The sequence below is a fragment of the Rhamphochromis longiceps genome, linkage group LG14, assembly GCF_057381845.1.
Source record: "Rhamphochromis longiceps isolate RC_006_pf linkage group LG14, R_longiceps_female_GT1.1, whole genome shotgun sequence".
Taxonomy (NCBI): Eukaryota; Metazoa; Chordata; class Actinopteri; order Cichliformes; family Cichlidae; genus Rhamphochromis; species Rhamphochromis longiceps.
Window position 1 is genome coordinate 8,307,849 of NC_140570.1, and position 16,820 is coordinate 8,324,668.

Here is a 16,820-nt window from a genome sequence, read left to right on the forward strand (position 1 = left end):
CACGCTGTACTTTGCGACTTTTCTGGTGGTAAACTTTCCCCTGGCGTAGCTTCAATGTTTTCCTGGGCCCATAACCTGTTAGCAGAGACGGGTCTTCCAGCGGAATCTGCATGAATATTGAAGATACTTATATTGTCTAGACGGAGGAATAATCACACGTGGGGCATCGGCTTTTCACCGGAACAACACTTAGTTTTTATTATTGAACTCTCGCGTGCACTCTGCAGCATAACAGGAAGCATCCTTTCAAAATAAAATCACAACAGATGACAACGAGGGCATACCTATTAACTAGCTCAACAATGTCTGTGTCACAAATCCAAATTGGGAGCTGGTACCACAACAGAGAGCTCTGAAAGCTGAAGGCTCTGTTTCCCATTTTGCTTTTAAATGGGAAGCATTTAAAAGATTAATAGATCACTTCCAGAGTGAAGTGATCTATTGGGGTAATACAAAACGGTGATGCTTAAAGAAATTGTAAATATACACGAAAATATAAAATAGAAATATACAATAAACCCCCCCCACAAAGACATAGGTTACCAAGCAGTCATCATGAATTCCGCTAACTGATAGCTAGCCAAAAAAAAGCTAGTTCTTTCAATTTACAGTTAGGTTTAAGGTAGCCGTGTTTAAAGGGGAAAAATGTCTGATAAGTTAATAATACTGAGGAGTTACATTAGTTGATACTAAGGAGAAAAAAAATACACAACAATTATGAGACAAAAGTCTGACAAAAAACCCCAACTGACAGCCTGCTACAGAAACAAAGAACTATGGCATTTAGCTATACGTTAAAATGGTGATTTAAAAGGAAAATAAACTGAAACTGAAACAGAAGCCATAGTTTTAGCTTTTCTCTTATATTTGTGATTGAGTGACCCCAAACTTTGCTTGACACTGTTGCAGTATGTAACAGAGGCTGCAGCTTACATTTCCCACCAGGCTGAAGTGTACTGTATACCCCACCTGCAGCCCTCTGCCTGCTCACCTGTCTGAGTGCGCCTCCTCTGCAGCCAATCAGCAGCTGCAGAGTAGCAGGGCGCGGCTCTTGGCTGGAAGAAGGTGGGAGCGGCAAGGATTTCTGGGTAGATGAACAATGTCGCTACACTTGAGAGTGCACACGATCCTGCAGTAAGTGAGAGTACTGGGATTCTGCGATTACAGGGCTTAATTACAGGGCTACAGGGTTTCATTTGGGCGGCTTACAAAATGGTAAGTAACCTGTGCCCATAACTGGATGTACTGAGGTGGCTCTATCCGCTTATAGGCAATGAAATGCATCAAATTATTGGCTCAGTGTATCCAAATTATTGTTTGTGTGTGTTGTTTGCTTCGTTTCTTTTTTAACCTGAGATCAGCAGATTGTAGGTTATTTGGATTTGTATATTATAGCTGTATAATCAGTTAATAGCAAGAACTTCCTCGTTCAGAGGTCATGAAATCGGTAGGCATGGCCCAAACGTTTTTAAGAAGTGGAAATTAGAGGAGAAAAATTTGTGTGAGCCCTCTCCTCCTCATGTTAGGATAACTAGACTTTGGGTAAAGCCCAGATCCAGTCAGACAAGTAAATGAATGCAAATCTGTGGTGCTTGAGTTTCTTTGGTATTTACACAGCATAGAAAATAATTGTATCAGGGTTAAAAAGTGTCTGATTCAGCAAGTATTGTTCCACACATGGCTATTTTTTACTCCACACGTTCTCATAGTCACCTTGTTGCAGGCAGAAGCAGTGCTTTGTGCAGCTACACCCCAGGGCAAAGAGCTTTCATTAATTGCTGTTGCACAACACAACCACTATATTTACTGTGTTATTGCACTCAAAGGTGATTTAGAGGTGTTATGTCTCCCTAGTGATCTTTACACATGTCTAGTTGGCAAATGTAATTGCGGTTTGGCACAGCCACATGCAAAGGCAGGTATTACCGTTCACTGCTTCGCTCTATGTTTGTGTTTCTCTGAAAAGCTACACATTAACCACTTTTTAGCTACAAGCAATGTGTTTGCAGGGCTAAAAATGACTAAACCAAAGTCACTGTTTTCTGCTCTTCCATCCGCTTTACCTTCAGATGCGCTTTCTGTTGCTGTTCAGTCGACAGGGGAAGCTGCGACTGCAGAAATGGTTCACGCCATTAACAGACCGGGAGAAAAAGAAGGTGATCCGGGACATGATGATGCTAGTGTTGGCTCGTCCGCCACGTTCCTGCAACTTTCTCCAATGGAGGGACCTCAAGATAGTTTACAAGAGGTGGCGGCACAACACACGGCTCTTTATTGCTTAATGGTTAACGTGCATGTTGCCTTTGCTCATACTTCAAAACTGCACACAGAGCCAACACACTTGTTATCAGCAGATAACGTCAAGATCTAGATAAACACACAGATCACAGATGACCTAGCTTACAGGTGGGGAACACAGTCCAATAAGGAAAGATTTTTTCTATATGATGCCTTTAATGCCACATTTCTATTGAGACTGGGCTTTATGGTAAATGTTGAGAAATTCACAATAGATCCAGTAGTTATGGAAAAGAACGGACAAGAGCTGTTAAAACATCTACACATGCTGTATTTATTTGGAGGTTCTTCACCTTTCTTTTGTTTGATATGATTTCTGTCCTGGAAAGATGCAACCAGTCACACTGATGTTGAAAGCACACCCTCTTTCACTTCTAAGATTTTACATATCAAGGCACATTACACCTCCTTATTTACTTAACAAACACTATGCAGATTCTCTCTCTCTCTGTCGCCTGTAGCAGCAATAATTTGAAATAATGGCTTTCTGTGTGGCTTTATTAGTGTCACACATTGTTGAGGAGGATTTTGGCCCAATAACTTGCTCAACCCCTGAGCTACAACCACCCACTGCTTATCTGAATCATATAAGCTCATCTAAACTACCATAGGGTAAGAGGCAGGATACACCTTGAACAGGTCTCTAGTGTGCACCACCCCCAAACCCCACCCCTGTGCATTACAGCCATATATTGCCACTCCAGTCTCGTCTGTCAAAAGGACATTGTTTGACAAGTATTGTGGTTTGTCCAGGCAGAACTTTGCAAACCTAAGTTGTGCTGCCATGCTCTTTTTAGAGAGAAGAGGCTTTCTCCTAAAAAACCTTCCAAATAAAACATACTTGTTCTTTCTAGTATCTTTCTAATTGCATTGACCTGAACTTTGATATTTAAAGTTAAATGCCTGTAGAGTCTGAGATGTAGCTCTTGGGGTTTTTTTGCAGTTTCTGGCCTATCAAGACTGATGAATGGTTGCAACTTTTGTGGTCTTTGTGTCACACTTGATAATTTATTCCTTATGGAGAGTATACTTTCTTTACTTAGAAAGAATGCTGTGATCATCGGCTGCAGTTCTGTTGCTATGCTTACCTATGCACTTTTTTCTTCTTGAGTGTGCCAGGTTGCTCATTTCAACACTTAAAGTGCTTCTGCTGTCGCTCTGATGGCCTTGTTTGTTTTTGCTGTCCAACAACAAGGAAATAAACTAACACGTGTCCATGAAGCACCTTACTGGTCAGCTGTCTAGTTAACTTTAGTTAGAAAAGAAGTTGCTTCATACACTGCACAGGACCCACAAACTCCCAGGCCTCTGGTAGAGGAACCAAGCTTAAATACATATATACATATTCAATTCAATTCAATTCAGTTTTATTCATATAGCGCCAAATCACAACAAAAGTCGCCTCAAGGCGCTTCATAGATACAGAGAAAAACCCAACAATCATATGACCCCCTATGAGCAAGCACTTTGGCGACAGTGGGAAGGAAAAACTCCCTTTTAACAGGAAGAAACCTCCGGCAGAACCAGGCTCAGGGAGGGGCGGCCATCTGCTGCGACCGGTTGGGGTGAGAGAAGGAAGACAGGATAAAAGACATGCTGTGGAAGAGAGACAGAGGTTAATAACAGATATGATTCAATGCAGAGAGGTCTATTAACACATATTGAGTGAGAAAGGTGACTGGAAAGGAAAAACTCAATGCATCATGGGAATCCCCCGGCAGCCTATGTCTATTGCAGCATAACTAAGGGAGGATTCAGGGTCACCTGGTCCAGCCCTAACTATATGCTTTAGCAAAAAGGAAAGTTTGAAGCCTAATCTTAAAAGTAGAGATAGCGTCTGTCTCCCGAATCCAAACTGGAAGCTGGTTCCACAGAAGAGGGGCCTGAAAACTGAAGGCTCTCCCTCCCATTCTACTTTTAAATACTCTAGGAACAACAAGTAGGCCTGCAGAGCGAGAGCGAAGTGCTCTAATAGGGTGATATGGTACTACAAGGTCATTAAGATAAGATGGGGCCTGATTATTTAAGACCTTGTATGTGAGGAGCAGGGTTTTGAATTCAATTCTGGATTTAACAGGAAGCCAATGAAGGGAAGCGAAAACAGGAGAAATATGCTCTCTCTTTCTAGTCCCTGTCAGTACTCTTGCTGCAGCATTTTGGATCAGTTGAAGGCTTTTCAGTGAGTTTTTTGGACATCCTGATAATAATGAATTACAGTAGTCCAGCCTGGAAGTAATAAAAGCATGAACTAGTTTTTCAGCGTCACTCTGAGACAGGATATTTCTAATTTTAGAGATATTGCGCAAATGGAAGAACGCAGTCTTACATATTTGTTTAATATGTGCGTTGAAGGACATGTCCTGGTCAAAAATGACTCCAAGGTTCCTCACAGCGTTACTGGAGGCCAAGGTAATGCCATCCAGGGTAAGAATCTGGTTAGATACCATATTTCTAAACTTTTCAGGGCCGAGTACAATAACCTCAGTTTTTTCTGAATTAAGAAGCAGAAAGTTAGCGGCCATCCAGGTCTTTATGTCTTTAAGACATTCCTGCAGTTTAACTAATTGGTGTGTGTTATCTGGCATCATGGACAGATAGAGCTGGGTGTCATCTGCATAGCAGTGAAAATGTATGCTATGTCTTCTAATGATGCTGCCTAAGGGAAGCATGTATAATGTAAACAGAATTGGTCCTAGCACTGAACCCTGTGGAACTCCATAATTAACCTCAGTGTGTGAAGAGGACTCTCCATTTACATGCACAAATTGGAGATCTATTAGATGCATATACATATATATATTGTTGGGTCTGTGTTTCCACAAGCCCAGCTACGCCCCCGAACTAAGACCTTACAAATTTAAGAAACACAATGACACATTCAACAATTAGACTTAACATATATATATGTATTTTTATATTTCACCATATTGTATTGCATTCTTGTTTTATGACAACATTGTAAAAATGATCACAATAAGCTTTTCTCTTCCTCCACTGCAGGTATGCCAGCCTGTACTTCTGTGCTGGTCTGGAGGACAAGGATAATGAGCTGCTTGCCCTCGAGGTGCTGCACAGATATGTTGAGTTGCTGGATAAATACTTTGGAAACGTAAGTAGAGTTGGATGCCATGGCCTACAACAATCCAGAGGTTGTTAAGGGGCTCTTTTTAAACATCATCCATCTTTCTCAGTTGTCCCTGCACCTCTGCTAAGATGTTCTCAATTATTTTGGCTAATAACAGCTCTGCACAGGTTGACCTAAGTCACCAGTGTTATACTGGGAGTTATGCAAGCCTCTCAAAATTCTTCTCAAATATTGAAAAGATACAGCCACCGTGTATGGACTCAAGTATGTGATTGTTGGACACCCTGACTACTGGCATTTTTTCTCACTCAGGCTAAATTGGTTCAGCTTTTTTATACATTGGGTGATGTCAGGTGGCAGGCCCTGGCTCACAGCCTGTGTTCAACTTCTGCACATAGATACAGATATGTTGAATGGAAGTTGAGTGCACTTTATGTAGCTCTATCAACTTCAGTTCAGACCCCTTGATTAGGTTAAAGGAGCTTAGTCTAAAAATCAAGTACACAGAATAACTGTGGGTGCCTTTTTAGGTGAAACAGTGCAATGTGGGGGTTTTTTTCATGGTGAGGACAGTAAAAACTCCCTTGCTCAAGCTTGTCAGACTCCCTCTAGTGTCTGTAATCTGTCGCTGCTTCAAAACACTTTGAAGCACTCCTGATTTGACTAGACTTAGAAATCAGCTGAACCTTCTTATTTACAAAAACCAGCCAATGAGAACGAGTGGTTTGCGTTCTCAATGCAAAACACTGGGAGGTTAATTTGTTTGGGAAACAAACTGGCTTGACAACAATATATAAAAGTCTGCATATATGTATTTATTTTTCCTTGTAATTCTTTCTTTCTTTCATATATTTGCAATTTCTTTCTAAAATTTAATGAAATTTAATTGGTGGTTTCATCCACTTAATAACACTTAAATAACTAAATAAGTATCATTTAAAAAATAAACTGATAGTTAATTAAACTTGAGTTTGTAGTTTGAGAGACATAGATGTTTATTGATCGGTAAAGAGTTGATTTGTAAAACATGTATCAACATTATCTAAATGGTTACAGTCACAGCTGATGTTCATAACACATTTTTTCAGGAGTGCATACAGATGAGAGAAAAATGATCACCCACCTATGAAATTTTAAGTTTTTATCAAATTGTTTTTGTAATATTTAAAATGTACATTCCATATTCCATAATAGTTATTGTGTACAACAGTATGTAATTCACAGTATGTAATTCACAGAGTTATTTTTTGTACACACCCTAATGATTTAAGCTGATTGCAAATGATTCATTAACACCTCACGCCACTGCCATTCTCATCCATAATCTTGTTATCTCTAGAATTGACTACTGCAACTCATTATTATTTGGCCTCACACAAAAATCTATCAACAAGCTCCAACGTGTCCAGAACTCTGCTGCCCGTATTATTACTAGGACTTCTTCTACCCACCACATCTCCCCAATCCTGAAGCAACTTCACTGGCTCCCGGTCAAATTTCGCATCCATTTTAAAATAATTCTGTATACATTCAAGGCTATTCATTCTCTCTCTCCACCGTACCTCTCTGACTTATTACAGATGAAGCTCCCATCCCGCTGCCTCAGATCTTCATCTTCTCTTTCTCTCTCTGTTCCCTCTGCTCGTCTGATCACAATGGGAGGGAGGGCCTTTATTCCCTACCCCCGGACCTCAGAAATATTAGTTCATTCTCTCTTTTTAAGTCCACCCTCAAAACTCATCTGTTTAAAATTGCCTATTCTTAAATTTCTGTATGTTTTAACTTTTATCTTCTATTTTTACCATTGTGTATATTTCCAGTTTTTATCTGTTGTACAGTGTCCTTGGGTGCTTTGAAAGGCGCTATTTAAATAAAATGTATTATTATTATTATTATTATTATTATCGTTTGATTGTTTATGGTAAAACAACTATTCAGTGAAGTGTTACGAGATGTATTCATTTCTCTGATCTGATGCATGCTGTGTCGTTCTTTTTCAGGTGTGTGAGCTGGACATTATTTTCAACTTCGAGAAGGCTTACTTCATCCTGGATGAATTCCTCATGGGAGGAGAGATCTTAGAAACCTCCAAACTGGCCGTGGGTGTGTCTATGGAGGAGGCCGACACACTCCAAGAGGTATATTAAGCTTTTGTCAAACATTTAGCTAGTGCAAGCTTTGCCCTGACTCTTTGAAAATTCATTCTTGTGACTCTTATGTCACCACAGACGATGGAAGAATACATGAGCAAACCTGCCTACTGAGCCAAGAGAGGACGGCGGATGGTTCACATTTGAAAGCATGAAGCGAGATGTTTATCGCTTGGCAGTAAAGACTCTTTCAGGGTAGTGCTGTGGTCATACAACAACCACAAACCTGGTGATATTTTGACTCAGGTGTGAAGAATAGTAATGATGTTTGCATCTGTAAGTGCCTTTGAAGGCTCATATTTATTAATCTCAGGGTTTCGTGACAGGTAAGTGACTGAAATGAGCCAATATCACCTTTTTCACTTAGTATTAGTTGTTTTGTGACTTTATTAAGACCGATGCTTTGTGTGGTGGTGAGCAAATGGAGAAACACTAGACAGTAAGGAAAAAAATAAAGTCAATGCTTTATTTACCTCAGCTATGTCACATATGACCACATTTAAGAAAGAATTACCAAAAAAAACACAAGTGAATCTAAAGGATCCAACACTGGTTTTGATTGTGTGTGCGTTGAAATGTAAGGCTGGTGAGACACGTGTACTCATTAAGTGTTGTTTGAGCAACCAAGTCATCTGGAAAAAAACAAAAATAAAAACATCAAGAGAATGTCTGAACACTTACATTTCTGCTAATAAACAGGAACGGTTGTAAACCTACAGAATAACTAAAGTTGACTGCATGTTTTATTCTTCAAAATACTTTATTTTTCTTCCTTCCACCAAAACAATAGAGAATTATGTATATATATCTACAGCCTGATTTATATTCCCGGGGCAGTTTTGGCATCGCTTTCCTCAGTTTCTGGGTTCAGATAGCTCAGCAGTTTCATCATCGCCTCATTCTCTAAGCCTTGCATTTGAGCGTTACTGCCCCTGTCGTCACCCTCAGACAGTTTCTTTTCCTTTGGGCTATTATCTGAATCCATTTGATCAAAATATTCCTCCATGGCCTTTTCAAAAGAGCCTGTTGTGCTCTGGCCAGCTTCCTCCCGCTTTTGACTCGCCTTGTTGTTCCTGTACGCAGGTTTGGGATACTGTGCCAGCATCTGAGCAGCTAGATATGCTGCCAGTTCATCCTCATCCACGGTGTCATCGTAGTCATCTTTGAAAGTGCTGGGAAGGCGCCTTTGCGTGGGAGTGGATTCCCCAAACACTCCCGTAGGCTGACTGTGAAGTCGTGACAGTGAGCCTCTGTGGTGCTTCTGCTTCCTGATGGGATTCTCCGCAGCTCCCAGCCCCAGGATTTTAAGGATCTCTTCCGTTCTTAGCTCCTCTGGGGTCTTTTGTGGATAAGGCAGCCGTCTGTTGTAGAATTTTTCCTGAGGAATGGTGTTTATCTTCTTTGAGGATATCTTAGAGAGCGTAGTTTCTCCTCTGGCTAAACCATTGCTCTTTTGCGATTTGTCCTGATTCGTCAAGTCTCCTGTTTTCAGCATGTCCAACAGGTCTTCGGGTGGGATCTGGTATTTTTGGGAGATCTGAATGAGTTTGTAGATGACCCGTGGATCTATGTTATCTCTGTACTGACTCTGAGCCACCATCCTCACCGCCCTCTCTCTTTCCTCTTCCTCCTCTAGCTCTCTTTTCTGCTCTTCCTCTTCCGTTTTCTCCAGCACCTTCAGGAGGTAGTAGTCCACCAGATTTCCTGCATCATCCAGATCTTTTGACCTTTTAACGGGGTACCCTTCACCATCCTCCTCATCTTCATCCGCATCAGCCCCTTCGTCATTGTTGTCGATGTAATCGAGCCCTCTGTAAGCCTCATATTTATTCTGCCTCTCCTCCTGCTCGTCTTCCTCTTCCTGTCCTTCTAGTGGACCCCAGTCTGTCAGATCCCCTCCTATATCGTCATACGCTGCATTCCTCGCATTAAACAGATCTTCATCTACATCATCCTTCTCCATGTTGTCCTCCTCATCTAAGCGTTTATGTGTGGTCTTTGGGCTGGTCAGCTTGTCAAGTTCATCAAAAACAGACTGCAGCGTGGCTAGGTTCTGAGGTGTGTACTTCTCCTCCACATTCTCATTGGTACGTTTGTATGGGCTGTCATGCTCCAGCCCCTCCTCGTCCTCTTCCTCATCCCCCTCACCTTCCTCCTCATCCTCAAACATTAAGGGCAGCTTCTTGTGAGGCGTGATGCTCTGTTGTTTCTGCTGCACGTACACCCTGTGCTTCATGTCTGTCCTCTCTGCGCTGGGACGAAGCAGAGCAGGCTTGGAGGCCTCCGTCTGCTGGAGCGTGCTGAGCACAGCCTGCAGCAGCTCTTCACTCTTATCCTCCCTTCCTTCCTCGTCCTCCTCTTCCTCATCTTTGCTCTGTGTAGGGTTGGAAGCAAGCCTCACCATGGCACGCAGCTTCTCAGCATCATCCATGTGGCCAGCATCGGCAGCTGGAGTGAGAGGAGGCTCCACATTGGTTCTTTGACGGAGGCTCTCAATGAACTCCAAGGCTTTCAGCATATCTGCGTTAGGAACCTGGTGGACATTCCTACTCTCTGATTCACTTCCACGAAGTCTATGCGCCCTCAGTGAAGCCCCATGAATGCTGGAGGAACTGAGGAAGAGAAGGAGCAAGAGGAGGTTGGCAAAACAGACAAGGAAAGGTTTGCCTGTGGCAGAGGTCTCAGGGAGTGACGACATGGTGACGCCTGTAGATGAAAGACAAAAGAAGCACATGTCAGCTCTGACCTTTACACGGTTATACCTAACAGGTTCTCAGTGGTTACCGCTCTGGCATTTCTAAAATGCCTTCTGCTGTCATTGTCAATTTAAATGTCTGCTTTGATGATAACAGCGCAAACCACAGTGACATCTTTGGCGACACTGAGTCCATTTGTTTGTCTGTGACAGGGATGACTGGTGCTCTGATGGAAACCAGGTCAAACACCTTGGAATAAATGTGAAATGTCAGGGAAGAAACTATTAAATTACTGTTAGCCTTTTACATCCGCTCTGCTCTGCTGTAGTTAGAATCAGGGAGGGCGTGGGAGCGGTGGTGGGGCTCCCACTAAATATGATTGCCCTCCTAAATGTCATCTACCCCCACCCTTAGTAGGCTACATTTACAGAAGTACTTACAGATTTAAAGATTTTGGCCTCATTCACTCCTATTTCAGACTGTATTCTACTGAATTTGGGAAACAAATACTGCACTTCATACTCCATACCATTTTTTAAATTAACAAAAAATCCTGAAGACAGACAGAAGAGTGAATTGTTTATTTTATTTTATTAACCTGACACATTTCAAGTGTATGTTAATATATTTTTTACAAAGTAAAAATACGTAGTAGCCGTGACTCTGAGTGTAAATCACCGTGCAGGTCAGACACTGTTTGTTTTCCCTCGCTGATATTTGGAGATCACACTGGAATGTGCCGCCTGTTCGCCAGCAGCGGAACAGCAGCGGGAACAGCAGCGCCTTCCAGCTCCCGTCTAAAATCTCATTAGACATCGAATTGCTGCTCTCCGTGAGTCACGGCCCTTGTTGTCAAGGTAACCCGGTAGGGCTGATGTTCCCATGGAATCTCTCCTTTAGCCCGAAAACCTCTGAACAACAATTTTTTTGCATTTTCTGACCTTTTTATTTTTCGAACTTTTAAGTCCGCACATAAATGTCAGCGTTCATTAAATCATACTTACAGAATAATTTTATTTCTTTCATTTCATTTCTCTCACTAAGACAAGAATTGTGTCTCAGTGAGAGAAATAATAAGGACATAGAGAATAACAGAGAATAATAAGAACACGAGAAAAGACCAGAAGTGCTACGGCATCACAAGCACCATATTTACGTCTCCATCGGTTCTTCAGAGCTACATTTAACTTGCTCGAACTTCAGCAAATATTATGGTTAGACTAATGTTTACATTTGCAGCACTAAAAGTTACTCTTAAAAGCCACAGAGGCTCCGAAAATAACCTGGAGCGGCGCGAGAACAAAGACACTCTGCGACCAACACAACCTCTGCTCCTCAACATCTGTAGCGGCGCATCAGGTTGGCAAAAAAACGAAGCTCTTTTTAAACGACTGAAAAGCCCGCTCTCTGTTCGCGGCGAGAAAAGAGAAAAGCGCGTGCGTTAGACGGCATGAGTACAAACAACAGATAGCTCACCTCTGGAGTTCAGTTTCTGCCGAGGGTCGGGAGTGAGCTGAGCATCTCTCTGCCTCGCGGTGCGAGTCTGGATTTCAGGACCGCGGAAAGCTCCTCGCGCTATTAGAGGAACCACCTGACTCGTGCGTCAGAGAGCCAGGAGATACGCAACACACCCACGCGCACGAGTTCACTTACATTAAAAACGCCCAGCACGCGCACGCGGGTATTTCATTTGAGGCAGCCAAACAAAAGTGCTTCTGTCTCTAAATACGGACTGAAATTAGTTCGTGCAGCCATCATCACAGCTTATAATAGAGATGCATAAAGCCCCGTATTTATAGGGCTGCCCGGGGTATCACAGAGCGCGACTCAGGCGGTGTTTGAAATTCAGTTTCCTCTGAGAAACCTTATTGTTGTTGTTCAGATGTGGTGGAGGAGGAAGACCAAGCTGTTTACACTAACTCACCTTTTGAGGGTCCATTCACCGTTAAAATCCTAAATGATAGGGACTAAATGAAATCAGAATGTATGAGTTACCGTGTGCCTGCGCTGATTATATAGTGCGCTTATAGTGTGTTTACCAACAGAAAGTGTTGAATGGCTGCTGTCATTGTGTCTCTGCTGCAGCACAGAGGGACGGAGACAGTTAAAAGTCCACCGATGACTCACATACGGACTCCGCCAAAGCCAGAGACGGGCGGGGTGACAGAGGGACTGCGGAGGTGTGTGTGTGTGTGTGTGTGTGTGTGTGTGTGTGTGTGTGTGTGTGTGTGTGTGTGTGTGTGTGTGTGTGTGTGAGAGAGAGAGAGAGAGAGAGAGAGTGCCGTCAACCAGCGTGCACTATGATCTCTATTTATTTTTGGCTGCCTGTCAAATCTTGTTTAAATCTGTGTGTGCGTGCGTGTGTGTGCAGTGCTTGCAGTTTCATTCATAAATCCACTGCTTTGCTGCGTTCTGTTCTGGCTATCCTCCACTGACCGGGCTGTCTGACATTCAGTGGAGCTTTTCTTGTTTTTTCGCTTTGTCACAGCTGCAGTAAAACGGTTCTCTGGGTTTTTCAGCATCCTCACAGTCCTTCCTCACAATGACTCACAAAGCCTGACACAATGTAAACAATTTAATGTGATTTAAAAAGCCCAATTCTTCTTCTTCTTTTCTTTTGGTAAAACATTTGTCAGCACTTCCATTTTCAAGCTTTTCAAAACATTATACAATCTGCTTTAAAACCCTTTTGTGTTTAAAATGTGTATGTACATGGGGTGGGAACTGATGAGTCATACAGCATCTTTTCCCATTCATTAAGGAACTTTAGAGGCTCACTGTTGTCACATTCACAACTTCTAGAAGACACTGTCAGGGCCAAGGGAGTAAAAGAGAACCAGGACAAAAGAGCTAATTTTTATCTCATGCCTCCTTCAGCCTAATTACACCCTCCCTCATGGATAACACGCACACATGCACCCATCCACACACTGTGCCACTTTTGTACTGATAAAGCCCGAGCTGTCTGACTAATTGCTTGTGGTTGTGTCCGTGGAAAGATTACTGGTAAACAGAAACCAATTACAGCTCAGTTCCGCTCCCATTTCCACCGCCTGTCCACTGAAAAAGACAAAGTGCTTTCTCAGGTCAGATGACAAGTTTCTCATTGGCAATTAGAATTTCCTTTTTTTCATACAGCTGTGTTATGTCACACTTTTTCAAAATGGTAATTTATTTATGTCGTTTGTAACGTGGTGAATGTGAAACTTTTTCAAGCACAGGATTGACTTTGCCACACTGACTTCTAGCTCAGGTTGCAGTCTCATTACACATTATGTAAAATAATTGGGCTGAGTCTTTGTTCCAGCCGTCTCTCACAAGGGCGATTAAGTTTATTCTGGCGAACAGAAACTTAAGTGAAGAGGAAGTTTAGAAGGTTCTCTTTTACTTTAGTTTGAATAAAGATGGAAAATAGTAGGCATATAATAATATATTATCACTTCTACTTCTTATTTTTAATTCTTTGATTCTAGTGACTTTACAAAACAGTTCAAAGTGATATTTATTTTTCTTATACTTGACCTTGATGCAGCCCTTCACTTCATTCACTGTCTGAAACAAGCAGCAAGTTGTATCAATTATTTTATTTTATGTTTATTTCTGTAGAGACCACTGCGCTGATTGTAACTAACCAAAAGGATCTTGAGCTGGACATGTTAAGATTATCGCTGGGAGTCACCAGAATGAAAAGGATTAGAAATGAGTACATAAAAGGAATACAGAAGGACAGCTCAGGTTGAGTAGGTTGGAGACAAAGTTAGAGAGGGAATGCTGAGATGGTTTGGACATATGCAGAGGAGGGACATATCAGACAAAGGATATAAAGATGGACTGCCACCAGGCAGGAGGAAAAAAGGACGATCCCAGAAGAGGTTAATGGATGTAGTGAAGGAGGACATTCAGAGGGGTGGTGTGACAGAGGAGGATGCTGGTTCGGATGAGATGGAGGCAGATGGTCCACTGTGGTGACCCCCTAAAGGGAGCAGCTCAAAGCAGAAGAAAAACAGACAAGCATGTACCATGCAACATACCACAGCATTCATAGCCTAAGCTAGTTAGGTTTTTCTAACTAAAAAAAAAGCCAAAAACAAACCACTTTTCCACAAATGCTGAGTGCACAACATGATTACAACTATTACTGCTGCTTTGGGCAGTAGGTATTTATCGGTATATATAAGGTATTTAATGCTAAAATCTTAAGCTTTCACAAATGTCAAATCCTAAACATTAAAGGTGCATCAAGATATTCAGCTAGATTTTTCAAATGTAACTGAAAGTTTTTAACATTCAGCTAAGCTACTGGGACAGTCTGAGACGTACTATCTTCAAGATTTATATTTTTGGCTGACTCATCGTTGTACCTTTGCAAGTCAAGTCATTTAATAGTTCAGAAGATTAGAAAGAAATCTTGAATGGATGGAGAATTTCTTGTTTATTTGAGCTATTTATTCCTTTAACTCAATGAATGCAGTATATGGCCTTATATATTACATTACACAAGGAAACTACAGAATAACTACAATGTGTAAACTGGACAGTAAAAGACCTGGTGATGCCATCAGGCGTATGGTGGAGTGTAAAAATCAGCAATTAAAGCCAAAATGGAAAAATAAAAAGCTTTAAATTAGATTTCACAGACAGTGGGCAAAACAAAGAACCTCTGTCTGTCAGATTCTTAAATGTTGCTAAATCCTGATTGGTGTACATATGTAAGTTACATCACCTTTTGTAAGCTGAGCCCACCCCCTTCAAACAGTACAATAGGACTTAAACCGCTTCTAGAAATGAACCTAAACTGCTCTAAATGTGGCAAAAATGTTGCATTTACAGGCTCCCGCTGCTCATGTAAACCAAATGACTGAGAAAATGTGTTGAATATAGTAGGTGTGGTGTTTGTGTGTGTGCCTTATAATGTTTGAGGGCACCTCTCTTCTTTTGTGCCTTTCCTTTCTGTGCGTTTGTCTCCTGGCGACTGACCGGCTGCTCTCCATTCATTACTACTGAGGCCAGCAGCCAATAATTCAGCTCCGTAACTCAGGTTTTCAGAAGCTTGGCAGGCACAATGTAGAGAGAGCGAGCGAGAGAGGCAGAGGGAGTGGTTGTGAATGGGACTTTGACGTCAGCCTCCCCTCTCTCCGGTCGATTATGTGTGTATCTGTGTGTGTCTCTGTGTGTGAATAGGTGAGACGCATCAGTTTTTTGGTCTTTATTGAAATGCATGATGTGGCACCAGAGTGTGTTCAGAGTCTCTCCAAGGCATTTTACAACACACCGGGGCAGACATACAAAATGTCCCTCACCACGTGTGTCACCTTTCTCTGAAATGATGGAAACAATGAAGTCATTGGGTTCCTGAAACAGAACGTTTACAGCCTGCACATCTGCCGGGGAGGGTTACAGGAGATTGAATGTGAACTGCTAAAAAGGGATCAAAGGATGAAAACCCAAACCCTGACATTTTATGAAATGATCTTTTTTTTTGTGGAACAACCATTAAAAGACCCCGAGGTGCTAATTTTGAAGTGCTTCACCTAAAAGCAGCATTTACGTAACGGTCCTCAAATCCATTTTTGTGAAAAGGAGAGCCCGGCTGCCGGTAGGAAAAAAAAAGGTGCTTTATGCATCTATAGACCCATGACTCACTTGTTTACTGATGCTTTGTGCAGACAGTACATCAGAAACAATCAAAGCACTTTGGCCATTCATGAAAATCTAAATGTAATTGGCAGGATCACATGACTGACACATATACAGGCTTAAAAAAGGAAGTAAATGATACAGGATGCAGAAGAGACGTTCAGAGGCACAACTAAGAAGTTTACACAGATATTAACACCAATTGAGGCTTCATCAGTGAAATTTCACATCCCACGTTCATTAATTATTATTAGCTTACATTTCTGTATTGCATTTCAGCCAGTTGGTTTATCGTATTTCAAGAAGTCAGCAAAACAAAACTCCCTCATTCTAAGATGTTATTTCACATGGATATCTTTAATTAACAGAATTTCATGTATGTTCAAATCACATTAATCACCATGACATTAGTGGCTTCCACACAAACATGCACCTTAAATTGCCCTTGATGGCAAACATAAAACCGACAGAGAAATATAAAATGTTTTTGCTGAACCAAACTTAACAGCCTTCCCTTCATTATGCATAACTTTAAGTATAAATTTTACCCTGTCACATTTAGGAACTGTTAAATTAGACCAAAACTGTTTTTTTTTTTTTATCTTCATAGACTGTATAAAAAGATGGCTGTACCAACTATGACATCCCCCTTTCGTTAGTGAGGTTGATCGTTTCCCTCCGCTGCCACGTAGAGGTTATGGAAGTAAACGTGACATGTGAGGATGTCGTCGGGTGACTTGTCAGTTTGGCTCTGATGGTGACAACAATTTACAAAATGAGCATCGTGTTTTTTTCAGTAAGACCTGAAACAACTGGTTGTACCCATATACTCTCCAAGATAATTTTTATTGAAGACATAGAAAAGGGAACACGAGGCTTTTTCTTGGTAGTCTCTTAACTGGACTTGTTGTTGTAACCATTGGAGATGCCCCTAGTGGTGATAAAAAAGAATGC

At 41.6% G+C, this 16,820-nt stretch overlaps 2 protein-coding genes across 2 annotated transcripts; one reads left to right on the forward strand and one right to left on the reverse strand.

Moving 5' to 3' along the window:
* The first annotated feature begins 1,074 nt into the window (after nucleotides 1-1,074).
* On the forward strand, nucleotides 1,075-8,199 carry ap1s3a (adaptor related protein complex 1 subunit sigma 3a). The gene is made up of 5 exons (XM_085380575.1): nucleotides 1,075-1,215; nucleotides 2,070-2,248; nucleotides 5,299-5,407; nucleotides 7,384-7,521; nucleotides 7,612-8,199. The coding sequence occupies exons 1-5, from the start codon at nucleotides 1,093-1,095 to the stop codon at nucleotides 7,645-7,647; spliced, it is 585 nt and encodes a 194-aa protein (XP_085236701.1). The 5' UTR covers nucleotides 1,075-1,092; the 3' UTR covers nucleotides 7,648-8,199.
* A 119-nt stretch (nucleotides 8,200-8,318) lies between these two features.
* Nucleotides 8,319-11,772, reverse strand: scg2a (secretogranin II a). The gene is made up of 2 exons (XM_085380574.1): nucleotides 11,706-11,772; nucleotides 8,319-10,239 (listed from the first exon to the last, which is right to left on the reverse strand). Exon 2 carries the CDS (start codon nucleotides 10,229-10,231, stop codon nucleotides 8,354-8,356), a length of 1,878 nt encoding a protein of 625 aa, XP_085236700.1. The 5' UTR covers nucleotides 10,232-10,239; nucleotides 11,706-11,772; the 3' UTR covers nucleotides 8,319-8,353.
* Nucleotides 11,773-16,820: the final 5,048 nt, after the last annotated feature.